At 40.1% G+C, this 15,804-nt stretch overlaps 1 protein-coding gene across 1 annotated transcript in view; it reads left to right on the forward strand.

Annotated features, from left to right (window-relative positions):
* The first annotated feature begins 5,292 nt into the window (after positions 1 to 5,292).
* Positions 5,293 to 15,804, forward strand: part of LOC109403276 (glucose dehydrogenase [FAD, quinone]) — a 67,635-nt gene continuing 57,123 nt past the window's right edge. Inside the window, exon 1 of the mRNA XM_029878286.2 lies at positions 5,293 to 6,279. Coding sequence (XP_029734146.1) covers positions 5,858 to 6,279 — 422 coding nt within the window. The 5' untranslated portion in view covers positions 5,293 to 5,857. The remainder of the gene's footprint in view (positions 6,280 to 15,804) is intronic.

Raw genomic sequence — 15,804 nt, forward strand, 5'->3', positions numbered from 1 at the left:
CATTTGGGAATAATTTACTACGGCAAAATAGTATGTACATGAAAGCCACGGGTATAAGGTTTCTGTTAAATGGTTAAAAGTTTGTATTTGCACCTAATTTCATTGAAATATTCGATTTTTCATCAACAATGATTTTAATCTTCATTTGAACCATCGTAATCATAATTTGAACCAATTTTAATCTTAATTTGAATTAGTGGCGGCAGCAGCTCGAGCAACTCACAAAACAGTCAAATCCATGCTAAACAATTAAAAATCACATGAATCTGCTAATTCTCATACCTATTTTTCATTAGGCAGTGGATTCTCAACTCAGAATGTTCGAAATTCTTTAGGAATTTGAAACTAAATTTGGAATTTTTCATCCCCCAAGAATAAACAAAGCAACCACTAGCGTAATCTACAGGCCAACACTAGAAGCTCACCCCCGTTTACTAGTTCAAAATTAGATTACAAATGGTTCAACTTGAGATAACATTCTCCAAGTAGGAATCACTTAAATTTGATAATTTTATGACAAATATCGCGGAATATTATTCGGTTGGTCGATTCTACGATAAATAAGCTTTCATTTGACGTATTCACTTATTGCGTGTGATGCAATGCATGAGCTGTATGGGTGCACCGAAAATGGGCTTTCTCTGAGGAGAAATAGGTGAAATCACAGTGATTTTTCAATTGCTTTTTTTCGATGGCAAAAACGCTTTTTTCAGTGCTCCGAAAGCTTATGTTATCAGATAATATTACGGAAAACTGTTTAACATCTTTTTCGGGACAATATTTGCCCAAAAAGTACGTCATTTCGATGAATTTCAAAATAGTTCAAATTACATTTTGACTAGTTCAAATTTTGATTTCTTATCCTATTGTTGAATGAATCTTTAGAGGAATATCTGGCGAAATCTCAAGGAAATTGTTGGGGGAATCCCTGGAGGAATAACTTAAGAACTTCCTGACGACTACGGGAAACCTTTTAACGAATTTTAGGGAAAATTCCTGAAGAAATTCTCTAATAAAGTTCTTGGAGGATTTTCTCAAAGTATTTCTGTAGCAATCTGTGGACGTTTTTCTGAAAAAAATGCCTGTACGAGAAACATCTAGAAACTTCTAGATCTAAAGATCCCTAAAAAAATGAGATATTTCTGTAGAATATCGTAGGCAATATTGTAGAATAAATTTCTTGAAGAATCCGTTGAGAAATTCTTAGATCTCCAAAGGATCCCTAAAAGAATTTTTAGAATAGTTTCAGAAAAATCCCCGGAAGATTAAAAAAAATCACTGGAATAATTTCCGCAATAAATCTTAGTAGATATAAGACCGAATTCTTGGAGTAATTTCTGAAGAAATTCATGGAAAAGTTTTGGAAGGAATTCATGGAAGAATTTTTTAATTAATCCTTGAACAAGTTTTTGGAGAAATCGCGTAAAGAACGTGAACATTTATAAAGAAATCCCTGGGTCATAAGAAAACTTTGGAATGATAAGCTTGAGCTTGAGCTTGATTGACCGCCCATAGATGCTACTCCAGTATCGCCAGACCAGCTACACTCACACAAGTAACCAATGAGATTATCTGCCAGGGACTAGCAGGCATCTTCAGTGTGTGAGCGTTGGTGATTTTCTATTTTTTGGGCGACAATGGCACCTGCCACGTCAGGTCGCAGGTCAATGTGGGGAAGGGGAAGGAAGTGTTGATTGCAATCGTTTGTATCCACATCAGACCGAATATACCTCTGCATCTGCACAATCTTATGCGGATGTCGGAGTGTTGGTGGGATATGATTGACAGAGAGTTCACACATTGGTGCGTGGATGCCAGCACAAGGCGATAGACAAGTGCATTTATTACTATGACGCTAAAGCGACGCAGTTCGCTTGATTGCATATCTTGTTGGCGTTATCTGATAGATTGACACTGTGCTGTGAAAGTTGGAAGCAAGGGAAACGGCTTTTCAACCGTTTCTGGTTCTAGCGATGGCTATGAACATATGGATATACATGAGTTGTATATATAGCGAGGAGAGTATAGAGAAACTGGATAGAAATATACAAAGATAGAAGGAAAGGGACGAACCAGGGATTGAAGCCAGGACCTTCTGCATTAGAATCTGAAGCGGTAGCCACTAGACCACCAAGCCCGTTTTTACCATAAGAAAACTATGGAATAATCTCCAAAGAAGTATGTGGAATATTTTCTTAAGAATTTTTTGGAAGAATTCTGAACATTTGATTTTCTGAAGGAATAGCTGAAAGCATTTCTGACAGAATCCATGGATGACATCCTGAAAAATTCTAGTATAGATTTCAGAAAGAATATTGAGAAGGAATTTCTCAGAGAAATCTCCGAGGTATTCCTGAACAAATTTCTAGAGTTTTTGAAGGAATCACTGGAGAAATTTCTGAAGATATCCTTTGATGATTTTCGAAATGAATGTTTAAATATTTTTTACAAGAAAGTTCTCAAATAATTTCTGAAGGAATCAATAATAAAATTCTGAAGAAATTCATGGAAAACCCTGGAGAAATTTCCGAATGCACTATTGATAGGAAGAGCTCGTAGAGAGATTTCTGGGGGAATTTGTGGGGTGATACTTGAACATTCAAGTATAGGGTCAAATTTCTAAAAGCATCCATAGATATTTTTTTATTAGAAGTAATCGCTGCAAGAAGTCTCAATATCACAGACTTTTTATTCTGCAATATTTCCCAGGTATGGAGCAGGTGATTTTTCTTACAATTTGGTAAAGCATAACATTTTAGAAATGGTACAAATTACCGTTATGAAGAAGGCCCAAACACAGGGTCGAACCGTCGAATGAAATACACCGTAGAGGGATAATTCTAATTCAGGAAATGGCCTCAGGACTTCATATTGCGAAGTCCAAGAAAGTAGGATTTCGATATTAGTTAGTATATTTAGAGTTGAGACAGAATGTGGAGCGATACAGACAGAAGCGGAAGCAGCAGACCCGTCTCTTCCGGGAGAAAAAGCGCCGCCTGGAAGAAGCGGAGTGCGAGGAAATGGAACTGCTGTGCCGTTCACAGGAAACACGCAAGTTCTACCAGAAGCTCAACGCATCCCGCAAAGGCTACGTGCCGCAAGCTGAAATCTGCAGGGATAAGGACGGGAGCCTCCTGACGGACAAACGTGAGGTGATCGAAAGGTGGAAGCAGCACTTCGATGAGCACCTGAATGGCGAAGAGAATGTAGGCACGGAGGACCAAGGCAGCGGAGGAAATGACTATGTTGGTGCAGCAGAGGACGGAATCGAACCAACTCCCACGCTGAGGGAAGTTAAGGATGCCATCCACCAGCTCAAAAACAACAAAGCGGCTGGTAAGGACGGTATCGCAGCAGAACTCATCAAGATGGGCCCTGAAAAGTTGGCCACCTGTCTGCACCAGTTAGTAGTCAAGATCTGGGAAACCGAACAGCTACCGGAGGAGTGGAAGGAAGGGATAATCTGTCCCATCGACAAGAAAGGCGACAAGTTAATATGTGAGAACTTTCGAGCGATCACCATTTTGAATGCCGCCTACAAAGTGCTATCCCAGATCATCTTCCGTCGTCTTTCACCTAAAGTAAATGAGTTCGTGGGAAGTTACCAAGCCGGTTTCATCGACGGCCGGTCGACAACGGACCAGATCTTCACCGTACGGCAAATCCTCCAGAAATGCCGTGAATACCAGGTCCCAACGCATCACCTGTTCATCGACTTCAAAGCGGCATACGACAGTATCGACCGCACAGAGCTATGGAAAATTATGGACGAGAACAGCTTTCCCGGGAAGCTGACTAGACTGATAAGAGCAACGATGGACGGTGTGCAGAACAGCGTAAGGATTTCGGGTGAACTATCCAGTTCATTTGAATCTCGACGGGGACTACGACAAGGTGATGGACTTTCCTGCCTACTATTCAACATCGCCCTGGAAGGTGTTATGCGACGAGCCGGGCTCAACAGCCGGGGTACGATCTTCATGAAATCCAGCCAATTAGTCTGTTTTGCGGATGACATGGATATTATTGCTAGAACATTTGGAACGGTGGCAGAACTGTACACCCGCCTGAAACGCGAAGCAGCAAAGGTCGGACTGGTGGTGAATGCGGCTAAGACAAAGTACATGCTGGTAGGTGGGACTGAGCGAGACAGGACAAGCCTTGGCAGCAATGTTACGATAGACGGGGATACTTTCGAGGTGGTAGAAGAATTCGTCTACCTCGGTTCCTTGCTAACGGCTGACAATAACGTGAGCCGTGAATTACGAAGGTGCATCATCAGTGGAAGTCGTGCCTACTATGGGCTCCAGAAGAAACTGCGGTCAAAAAAGATTCACCCCCGCACCAAATGTACCATGTACAAGACGTTAATAAGACCGGTGGTTCTCTACGGACACGAGACATGGACGATGCCCGAGGAGGACCTGCAAGCACTCGGAGTTTTCGAGCGACGGGTGCTAAGGACGATCTTTGGCGGCGTGCAGGAGAACGGTGTGTGGCGGAGAAGGATGAACCACGAGCTCGCTGCACTTTACGGCGAACCCAGCATCCAGAAAGTGGCCAAAGCCGGAAGGATACGATGGGCAGGGCATGTTGCAAGAATGCCGGACAACAACCCTGCAAAGTTGGTATTTGCTAACCATCCGGTTGGTACAAGAAGGCGTGGAGCGCAGAGAGCACGATGGGCGGACCAGGTGGAGCGTGATCTGGCGAGTGTTGGGCGTGACCGACGTTGGAGAGCTGCAGCTGCAAATCGAGTATTATGGCGGCAAATTGTTGATTCAGTATTATCATGAATTTGATGTTAACTAAATAAATGAAAATGAATGAGAGTTGAATGAGGGCTTCCAAAAAGCAAAGTTTAATTTTGCTTTTAGTATATCGTAAATTAATGTATGTAATTGTGATGGTTTTACACTCCAGATCCTCTGGTTTTAACTTTCGTTGTCATTTTTACCATTTTTTTTAATGAAAAATTAGTTTTGACCATCATATAGAGTAGACATCACCCACTGGTACGGTGGCGTGTAGAATTTCATGCTTAGTTTACCCAACATAAATACAGTCAGAATGGATTTTCCCGTCAAACTACACCTGATTTTTCAACGCAGTTTTACCAGTTTTCTCTGAGAACAAAATAGTACTAATGCACTGCACAAGTCTCTCCCAAAGCATAAAAATATGCGGTAAAAAATCAATACCCCAATCTGCTCTCCTCGGCTCGTTTTGCTCAAGCTAGGTGCGCTCTCCACCGTCCGTTCGTTTGCCTGTTGGTGGCTGCTGCAGCTCGGCTGCGGAGTGCAGAAAAGTGTTAACAACTGGCGGCGGCGCGCTTCGCTTCGGATCTAGGATTGGAGCTTCTTGCTTGCAACTTCATTCATATTCCGAACGTCGTGTTGTTAATACGTACGATTGGACGAACTCTCGCGATCGGTGCGCGCGCGTGCACATGTGGGGCCCTCGAAACGGCCGCGTGTAGTGTAGTGAATCGGTTGCATAATTTTCGCGCCACGGTGGTGATCTTTGGCAAAGATCCACGCTTGACTGCTGCAGCACGGTAGATGATTCGCTGAAGTGGCCTTTGGAGCAAACTGTGTTATTTCTTGATTTTTTGATCGATTGCGTGTTTATCACTGTTCGAGCTCCGACAGGCTTTCGGCCGCGGTTCCTTGCAGCATTTTTTTTTTGTTTTTTTGAGATCCAGATAGATTAGCAATGGAATGGAAATGATTGTAGTGAGTTTGCTGTTGTGAGTGGAACGGATTACTGGAAAGCAGGCGGTTTTGGGTCAGTGTTAACTAATCTTCGATAAGTCCCAATCTTTCATAGTGCACGGAACCGTGCGAAGAAGCCCATCATGGTTATACCGGGAATTCCGTTCGTCAAACTGGTCCCCCTGCTGGGCGGATCTGCGTTGAAGGCTGCCCCGGCCGTGACGGCAGTTACGGCAACGGTTGCAGCGGCTATCAAGACTGCTACCACGATCATTGGGGTGGGGAAACTGGCGATCATACCGATACTGATTGCATCGCTGGCGTACTACAACTACGATCTGTTTGATCCGGAGAATCGACCTTTCAATGTGAAAGAGGTGGATCGTGAATATGATTTCATCGTCGTGGGAGCTGGCTCAGCCGGGGCCGTCGTGGCGTCGAGGCTGTCGGAGATTGGCGACTGGAAGGTGCTGCTGCTGGAAGCGGGAGGCCACGAGACGGAGATTTCGGATGTGCCAATTTTGTCGCTGTATTTGCACAAAAGCAAGCTGGATTGGAAGTACAGGTTAGATTTTTGGCATTATACCTAAATTCGTGACTTCATCAACTTTGGTTGACTGAAAACTAAGTTTCATGAAACAAATTACAATTACATTTGAAATCTGTGTCGCGCGTACGAGAATGTTGTTCAGTATAACTGGTATTTTAAAATTGAAATAGGGTGGGTTGTGTCGGTATTATCGGCAGCTTTATTCTTTTCGTCATGAGGGGTTTTTGTGGCCCAACTTGCTTGAAACTTGGTCGTATAATTCAGCCTAGTTGGGTAAGATTTGAGGCCAAATTTGAGTTGAAAAGGTTTAACCACCAAGCCAACCCCCGCCGCCCCCCTCCCACTGATGAAGAGAGCAAAACAGCCGAAGATACGTTACTTCCTTTCTATAAAGTTTGATTAAGTTCGGCACGCAAATACATTGTCAGTGCATAGATAAACCAGCCTTGGATTAAAGAAATAATATTATGCCCTAATAGTTGAAAATACTTCGGTAATTATTATGATATATACAAACACTGAAGTACAGAACGGAAGAGCAGAACTTGGGACAATATAAATTAATTATCGAAATTCTTTTGGCTTGTTACTTACATCAAATCTCGCCATCGCGATGTATCGTCGTCATCAGCGAGGTCGCGTCGACAAATGCCATGTATTACAACTGACTCAGAGCTATGCCAAAATTTTGCTATCAGATTTTGTGTTGTTTCTTTTGAGAAGTAGAGTATACATTTTTTATGAACACAGTGTTCCTATTTTCATCCTACTCGCATCAAAAGATTTAAGTGCTATTTGGTTTGTTTCATTGTTTGTGTTTTCTTTATGGGTAAAAAAATATGATGATGATAATAATTAAACGAACCGTAAAAAGCAATCTCCTAGTTGTCCGTTTTCAAACAGGATGAATATGGTTACCATATGTATTAATCCCGTTCTTGGTGCACAGAAACGCGTTTTTAAACTAAAGAAACTTCATGGAAATTTTTAAATTCCTTGGAATAACTGTCAATGATGATTTTAAATCAAATATTGACAAAACCTACATTCTCAACAACAACAGATATAAGAAAAATAACCAGCACGAAACAGTAGTTCATCCTTCAAACTAACAATATGCCAACTAGTTATGCAACGAGACAAGGGCTGCGAATGGAAGAATAAAAAAATATATCGAACCAGTATTCAAAATCAGGTCGGTTTCAAATGCCAAGAAACACGAACAAATCAAGTTGCACATAAATCCTTCACACATCAAACTATTAATAGAAATTGGCATTTTTGTTGCTTCGCGTTTTGTCTGCATGGAAAGAGACTCAAGAAAATTCACAAAGTGTCATTACATTGTTTGTCATTCTGCCAAACATTTATATATTTCCTTTATTAGGGCGATTTTCAATCGGAGAATATAAAAATTATTCATTATAGGGTATTGGTTCCCTTATTAAGCATGTGGCTTCCATTTTCATCCTACGAAAAACAAGGGATTGAAGCGCTGTTTGTTTTGTTTCTTATTTTTGTATTTTTGTTAGCAGTGAGCACCCATGAAAGCAAAAAGAACGGATTCAATCGGTGCCGTAATCGCTTGTTTTCGAATAGGATGAAAATGGGAGCGTAAGATTACTGATGGCACACATACTCTAGTTTAGAATATTCCTACAAAATTACTAAACTACAAAACTTTTATGAAATAGTGTAGTTAAAAATGAATTAATAAGCCCTCAAAATACTGAGTTTTGTTTATCTTCTTATAAGTGTGAATTTTCTCTGGAATCCACTAAGTGCTATAGTAGTTTTTTGAAAACTTCCCAGACTTTCTAAGGTTTCAATATTCCAGGATATACAACAAATTTTACAAAACATTCATACATTTTTCAATTTTATGAGCTTGAGCTGGATTGACCGTCCGTAGATGCTACTCCAGTATTGCCAGACCAGCTATACTCACACAAGGAACCAATGATATATCTGCCGTGGATTAGCAGGCATCTTCAGTGTGTGAGCGCTGGTGATCTTCTTATTTTAAGCGACAATGGCGCCTGCCACGTCTGGTTGCAGATCAATGTGGGGAAGGGAAAGGAAGTGATGATTGCAATCTTTTGTATCCACATCAGACCGAATATACCTCTGCGTCTGCATGCGAATGTCGGAGTATTTGTGGAATATAGTTAGCAGAGGGCTCACATATTGGTGCGTGAATGCCAGGCGTAAGGTGACATAATAGTGTGTTTTATTATTCTGAAGATGTGCGGCACAGTTTGCATGATTGCATAATAAATTCGTAGGCATTATCTGATAGATACTGTGCAGTGAAAGTTGGAACTGGAAGGAAGAGAAACGGATTCTTTTTTTTTTTCAACCCGTTTCTGGTTCTAGCGATGGCTATGAACGAACATATGAATGTATATGCGTTGTATATGCGTTGTATATGCAGAATGGAGGAAAAGGGGGCATCCATTAAGTACGTCACGCTTAGAGGGGGAGGGGGGTGTTTGTGAAAGTGTGACAAGCAATGTATTAGGTATCGGAAAAATCCGTACGAATGGGGGAGGGGGTTGAAAATTCTCAATTTTTGCGTGACGTACTTAATGGATGCTCCCAAAGAGTACATAGAAAGATACAAAGTAGGAGGAAAGGGACGGGTCAGGGATTGAAACCAGGACCTTCTACATACGAATCAGAAGCGGTAGCCACTAAACCACCAAGCCTGTCTTATACATTTTTCAATTTTATTCCACAAAAATATTCAAAACTGTAAATAGTTAGGAATTTTTGACAATTCTTAATAATAGGAATCTTATTTATGTTATTTCTACTTCCATTTTTGATCAACACCTCGCATTTCTTACCTTACTACAGTCTAGACTCCTACTACACGGCTTCCATCTACACGGTTACCTATTACACGGATTCCTATTACACGGCAGTCCGTATTGTGGGAATCACAGAGCTTATGGGATTTCGCCTAATTGAGGGTGTGAGCGAATATCTCAGGCGCATTACAAAATAGCACCATTCTTTCATTGGCAAAGTTGTAGTACTAGAATAGATCTACCACACAATGCCAACTATCATCCAATTAGTTGGAAATTTATAAATGGTTGCTATGTACACTCACCAGTAGAAGCACTCATAAGTTATCACATGCGATATCTCAAGATCTACTTTATTTGGAACAATGCTGTCTTCGGCAAACTTGTTCAGCAGGTCAAAAACAATCTGGTGATTGAACAATCAAGTAAAGCTTTAAACTTCTCTATCTGGAGATCCAGAGCAGATAGAAAAGTGTCGTCTTCGGAAAAGTTCTTCAGTAAGTCAAGAGGTATCTGATGAATCAACAATTAGGAGGTAATTTTGCCGATAGCTGGCGCTAGTCGTAAAGTAAAATATTGAACTTCTTTAGCTCGGAATCCAGAGCAGATAGAAGAGGCAAAGTTCTTCATGAGGTCAAGAGTAGTTTGGTCATTCAACAATTAGTGGATGATTTCGCCGCTAGGTGAAAAGAAGTTTTGGTATGTAAATTCAAGATGGCAACCGAAATCAATATGACTGACCAAACGTTTTATAATTGCAAAGACTACCTCTATCTTTTCTCTTTTCAACAACATTTTGTTTTGAAGAGGTTGCTGGCAAAACTTTCGAGTTATAACGGTTTAAATGAGCCAACATTTGACAAAAATTGAGGGGTCCGCCAAAATGGTTGTGGCTCTAACTAAGGGGGGGGGGGGGGGGGCGGTCCATCAATTTGATTAACCAAATGCATTTTCCTTACTTGTTTGGTGAGAACTTTCAGAAAATCGTCACCTTAAACATTTTTGAAGACATGGTGTAAATAGTGGGACGGTCTCAGCGAGAGTTACCCCATGCGAAAAGCAATGATGGAAGATTTCAAAAACAGGGACCGAATTCTAGACCACTCAAAAGGTAGATTGTCCGCATCACGACGGTTGAACCACAAGCGGACGGACTCAATCTATACCGAAACTTCTGCATGACAATTTTGAGTTTAGAGAAGCCATCTTGACTAGGAAACCTTGACCGATTGAACCCTTGAAAAAGGTCCCATACGAACCGAAACGTTGGTAAAAATCATAAATTAGTGTTTTGCGAAGCAAAATCATCCCCCCCCCTCATCGTTGCGGTCAATGCTCACCTAAATATTTTAATGTGCTGAATCACTTAGGCTTAAACTTTCAGCTTTCTAATGGTTATTTCAGAATTGAAATGGGTGATTACGAACACAGCTTAAATCACGATTTAATGACAAAATTCAAAATGTCGTTTCAATCCAAGTTAGCTGCTAAAATTTTTTTTATCTTCAACAAAAGGGTCTACACTTTCCTTCCAAAGACATGCGTAGTTTTTTACATGTTTCACATGTACAGATTAACTACATATTTTGTTCAATTACAGTAGGCAGAGAAACGTCATAATCAATACACTCACCCACAAGTGGCATCGATGCAAATGTTCAGAAGCGGCCTTCCAAGAAAAAAAAACCCCAGTTCATTATTCAAACTAACATTATATCATCTAGCTATGCAACAAGCCAAAACTTGCAAATTTGAAGGAAAATGTCAAACCAGTATTCAAAATTATGTTGACTACAGCTTTGAATGTCAAATATACGCAGAAATCGAGCTCCATCTAAGGCCTTCATATTTTCAACTATTGATTGGAATTGACATCCTAATAAATTCTTTTCTCAAAACCAAATAAATGCAAATGCGTATATCTTCATTAGCAATTGCAAAAGAAAATGTTACGAGGAAGAATGACTCATCTGAACAAACTATAAACCGTCGATTTTTTAGTACTTGGGACATCTTAAAAGGAATCGGAAATTCTTAGAAGTTAATAATCTAACAGGATATGGGGACCCAAGTAACATCATTAAGCCAAGTAGATTCGAGGAGGTTATAAAGACCATCATAAAGCAAAAATTGAATCATCTTGATTTTAAATATCACAGTTATTAACACCTTTTAGAAGTGAATTGGTTTACAATTACCCCTAAGCTATAATATATATCAGTAGGAGTTTGCCTTTTTATTTCGAAGAAATCTTCTTAGGCCATTTTATCTTTTTGTCAGAGATTCTGAGTGGGATTTTATTCGACCACTTAACCTAATTAACAGCTCCTTTGTCCACTGGGGTACTGCGTGAACAATGCCAATTGGCAGCTGCTTGTGCAGCGCCTAAATGTATTCTATTCTAATTATACTATATCGAACTGGTTGCCTTTGCGCTGCTGTCAATTTTCTACCCTATCCATGGTAGAATGATGAGTACGAGGATGTTTTTTTTGTCTGTATTAACGAGATTTTTAACCCTAGGCTAGTTCATCTCGGGGCCCACGTTTTTATTGTCGCGCTTATCTTAGATTCTCAGCAAGCTGCGTTCGAAACGCGCAGCCTCAGATCGCGCCAGACCGCGCACGTATGATTTGTACACGGTGTGTACCTTGGCTAAAACTGTTTTGCAGCCGCCGAGTGGAGCTGTCAGCCGCCGTGTACAAATCAAACGGGCGCAATCTTATGGCGGCTGACTCAGATCAGCAGGATCTGAGTGATTATGCTAGGATGCACAATACTTCCCTTCCGAAGGAAGAACCCACATTTTTGTGAGTATGTCGGGAGTGGGATTCGATCCCAGGTCCTCGGCGTGATAGTCAAGTGTTCTAACCACCACACCAGGTCCGCTCCACGAGGATGTTGATGTGTGGCTTTTGTTCCTTTTCCAGTCCGCTTGGGGGTCCATTATGAGTTGCCGTAAGCCGATATCCATGTTTCCGGGTCCGATAGAGCGTATGCTCAGAAGAGGGTCAGGTGTCAGTTGATCTCGGGGGAAAGAGCAACTGACGAAAAACTGCAAGGGATCAATAAAAAAATATGTTTTGAAAATCTCCACCGCTGCGCGCTGTGGTAGATTAACTTTCATGCTGGCGTTGACGCAAAATTTATAATTATTATTGTATTGGACGATCCTTGATAATACATGCAGAGTGCTAAGAAGAGACTCGGGCAAGTGGGATTCATTTCCTCTCGTATTCGCCAGTGGGATGGACATTTTTTTTCTCGATTCCCATATGTTTAACATCAAGTGCTGGGCTAGTGACAACGATGCGCCATTCTCTTACCTATTCGGTGTGAAGTTTTTTTTTTATTAGCCAGCGTGCTTTCCGGCGTTCGATTAGATTTGGTTAAAAAAGACGCGGACACCCTCTTCAGCCAGAGCTGTACAGCCTGAATTAACAGTAGACAAGGGACACACGAAGCATGCACCAGTAAATACAGAGAAGAAACTATTCTCACGAAAAGTTTCAGCGTCTGGAGCGGGAATCGAACCCTCAACCCCATAACATGGTGCGATTAGAAGCATGGTGATCCTCATCGCACGGCTACGAGGCTCTTTCAATACAGAACAGATACATTTATAAATTCATGTACTCGTTCCATGTTAGTATTGTATTGTGTATGTACCTAGTTCCTGCGGTACTTTTTTGTAATAATAAATGTTTTTTTTTTCATATTTGCATTTACTAATTAATTGGAGGATTCGTCTTCTTGAATGTTTACATTTGTTTTATATTTCAGTCAAAATGAAAATAAGTTTTTTGATTCCAATAGAAGTTGCATGAATCACATCACTTGTCAAAGTGAAATCAGATCATGTAACTTGCCCCCTCTGCACTAACAAAAACTCCTTCCCGTGATAGTCGTGGAGAAATAGAGGTTATCTCGGTCTCTAGTAGCAACGCGCGTCACACTAACATTATTTTCTTTCTTCGATGACCGTTAGGAGGGGGCCGTGTCGCTAATGACTTAACAAAGTTTGGAATTGTCGAAGGTGCACACGGAGAACGGTAAACTACTTCCAATCTCCGTTAGTTTGATCATTGTGCAATTTCGTTAGTTCTAGTCAATCAAGTATATATTTCCCATTATTTAGTTGGTCAGAGCATGGTAATTAGTTGAAGATTTTAGAATCTTATTTGAATAAAATTGTGGAATTATTCAATAAATTAGTATTGAAAACAAGTTTAACCCGGGAACGGTCGCGTCGTGTACTGAGTACACGCACTATGAAAAATTCACGCTTGTGGTACACAACGTGAGCTAGTCGAGTGAGAGAGTTGAAGGCGCGACTACTCGAGGGTTAACTTCTATAGTTGATTACCCTCTAATAACATGATTTACTGAATTTCTAGTTTTTTTTTTATTCCTGTTCGGGTTTGACACTGCGAGCAGTTTTTAGATCTATTGTGACATTACCCGTATCCTTAGTGTAGTGCATGTCGCATTACTTCATTGCCATTGAAAGGCAATAAAGTATCGATTTTGATACATTTTTTGTTTTGTTTTCTTCGAAAACAAAACAAGAGCACTGATAATTGGCCATGCATCGGAAATCTAGCATCACCCTTGTTTTACTGTTAAATTCTCCCCAGTAGGAAGTTTAGGACCCGGGTTTTAACATTAGTAGCAATATCATTCCAGCAAGAAGAGAAAAAAAAAGCAATATCATTCCAATAATGGAACATTTGCTCAGTAATAAGGATTCTAGTATGTTCCTTGCAAACCAGCACTTATCAGTCTTTGAAGAATTAGTACATACATAGATCCCTAACCCAATTTCATTTCCTTTGCATTAAGTTTAGCCTCGGATGGGGAGATTTTAAATTATTTGCAAAGTAAAGTTGGTAAACTTAGTTTTTATTCAGAGACTGTAAGTCACCAAGCCACCTGTAAGTAAATACTGATTCCTTGAATTACCAGAACCCATATTCCAAAATTGAAAAATAGGACGAAACTAGGTTTCGGTTTTGTAAATCTTATTCCGTAACGCAACCCAAAAAGGTGATCTTTTTTTGGGAGCGGACCTGGTGTGATAGTTAGAACACTTGACTATCACGCCGAGGACCTGGGATCGAATCCCACTCCCGATAAACCAGAGCGTTAATGATTAATCATAAATTTAATCATGATTAATGATTAATGATTAAGATTAATCAAAATCATTAATCATAATCACAAAAAAATCTCATTTAATCATTAATCATTAATCTTAATCACACTGTTTTTACAATCTAATCATTAATCAGTAATCATAATCATAAGAAAAAATATTAATCAATCATTAATCATTCATCACCAGAAATGATTCATCATATAAAATTTATTATCCAATTTAAATTGGTTCAAATGCTGTTCTAAATAATAGAATTTATGATTCGTTTTTCAAAAATCTCCCGGACAGAGTTACTTTTTACTTTTGAAACTTTAAAAACAGTTAAACAATAAAAATATTTTAATCATTCCAGTTTTTTGTGATTGATTAATCATGATTAATCATGATTTTTAATCAATGAGCCATTTTTAATCATTAATCATAATCAATAATCACAGATAAAACCAATTTTAATCATTAATCATAATCTTTAATCATCCTAAAAATCAAATTAATCATTAATCATAATCAATAATCACCAAAATTGGAATTTTAATCATCAATGATTAATCATGATTAAAATTTTTGTTAATCATGAATGCTCTGCGATAAACTCGCAAAATTTGAGTTCTTCCTTCAGAAGGGAAGTAAAGCGTGGGTCCCGAGATGAACTAGGCTAGAGCTAAAAATCTCGTTAATACAGAGAAAAAAAGGTGATCTTTTAAACCCCCTCAGCACGGGTCGCCTGACACCTTGGATTGGGGTCCCCTGTTTGGTGGACTTTTACCCCCGGAACAGGTGGTCCGTAGTGCTATTCTGAGCCGGCAGCTACACGGGCATCAAGGGGCTTCCTTTACTACTGAGGCACCCGCGGCATTAGCCTCTCCTTAATTCCGGATCTGCTAATAATTTTCATCATTATTACCTGCAATTTCCCAAATAACTTAAACATGGAAATCCACTAAACACATTTGTCGCTAGTTAAACAAACGGGCTTATTTGGTAGAAATTTTACGATTAATTTGATTTCACCCTCACCACCCATAATAGGATACATGCATTCGGGTTTGTTCATGTGCGCCATTCAACCTAATTTGACGTGTAACCACCGAATTCACACTTTCGTTATTTACCTTCCCCCATCGCATCGCACTAGGTAAATGGTGGGCCGTACCCGAAGCTGCCTGCCGATACTAATCATGGTGATTTCTCTCAACGCGCTGCTGCAACCAACGCAGCGCATACCGACTGACTGATGTTAGGTTCAGTTCACATACAATAAACATAAATCTGATCAAATGTAGGTCTTCGACGCCGCGTCATGCCAAGCCTCTGTCTAAGATATTAAGATTTGATGAGAAACGATGATACTCACACATCAATCTAGTGATTAGTCAATCCGAAAAAAAGCATGCTTCAGACAATCTTGACGCTTTGGCTCGGCTTCGATGTCCATTCGGCGGGCGCTTGAAAAGACATGTCGCAAAAATCGATCAACACCTTGCCGGTTGAAGCAAGTATAGTCACGGATTAATTTTCTGCGTGATTGATTACTACCGCATAAGCAGCGTGGTGAAAATGGATAGAAAA

The sequence above is a fragment of the Aedes albopictus genome, chromosome 3 (assembly GCF_035046485.1).
Source record: "Aedes albopictus strain Foshan chromosome 3, AalbF5, whole genome shotgun sequence".
Classification (NCBI taxonomy): Eukaryota; Metazoa; Arthropoda; class Insecta; order Diptera; family Culicidae; genus Aedes; species Aedes albopictus.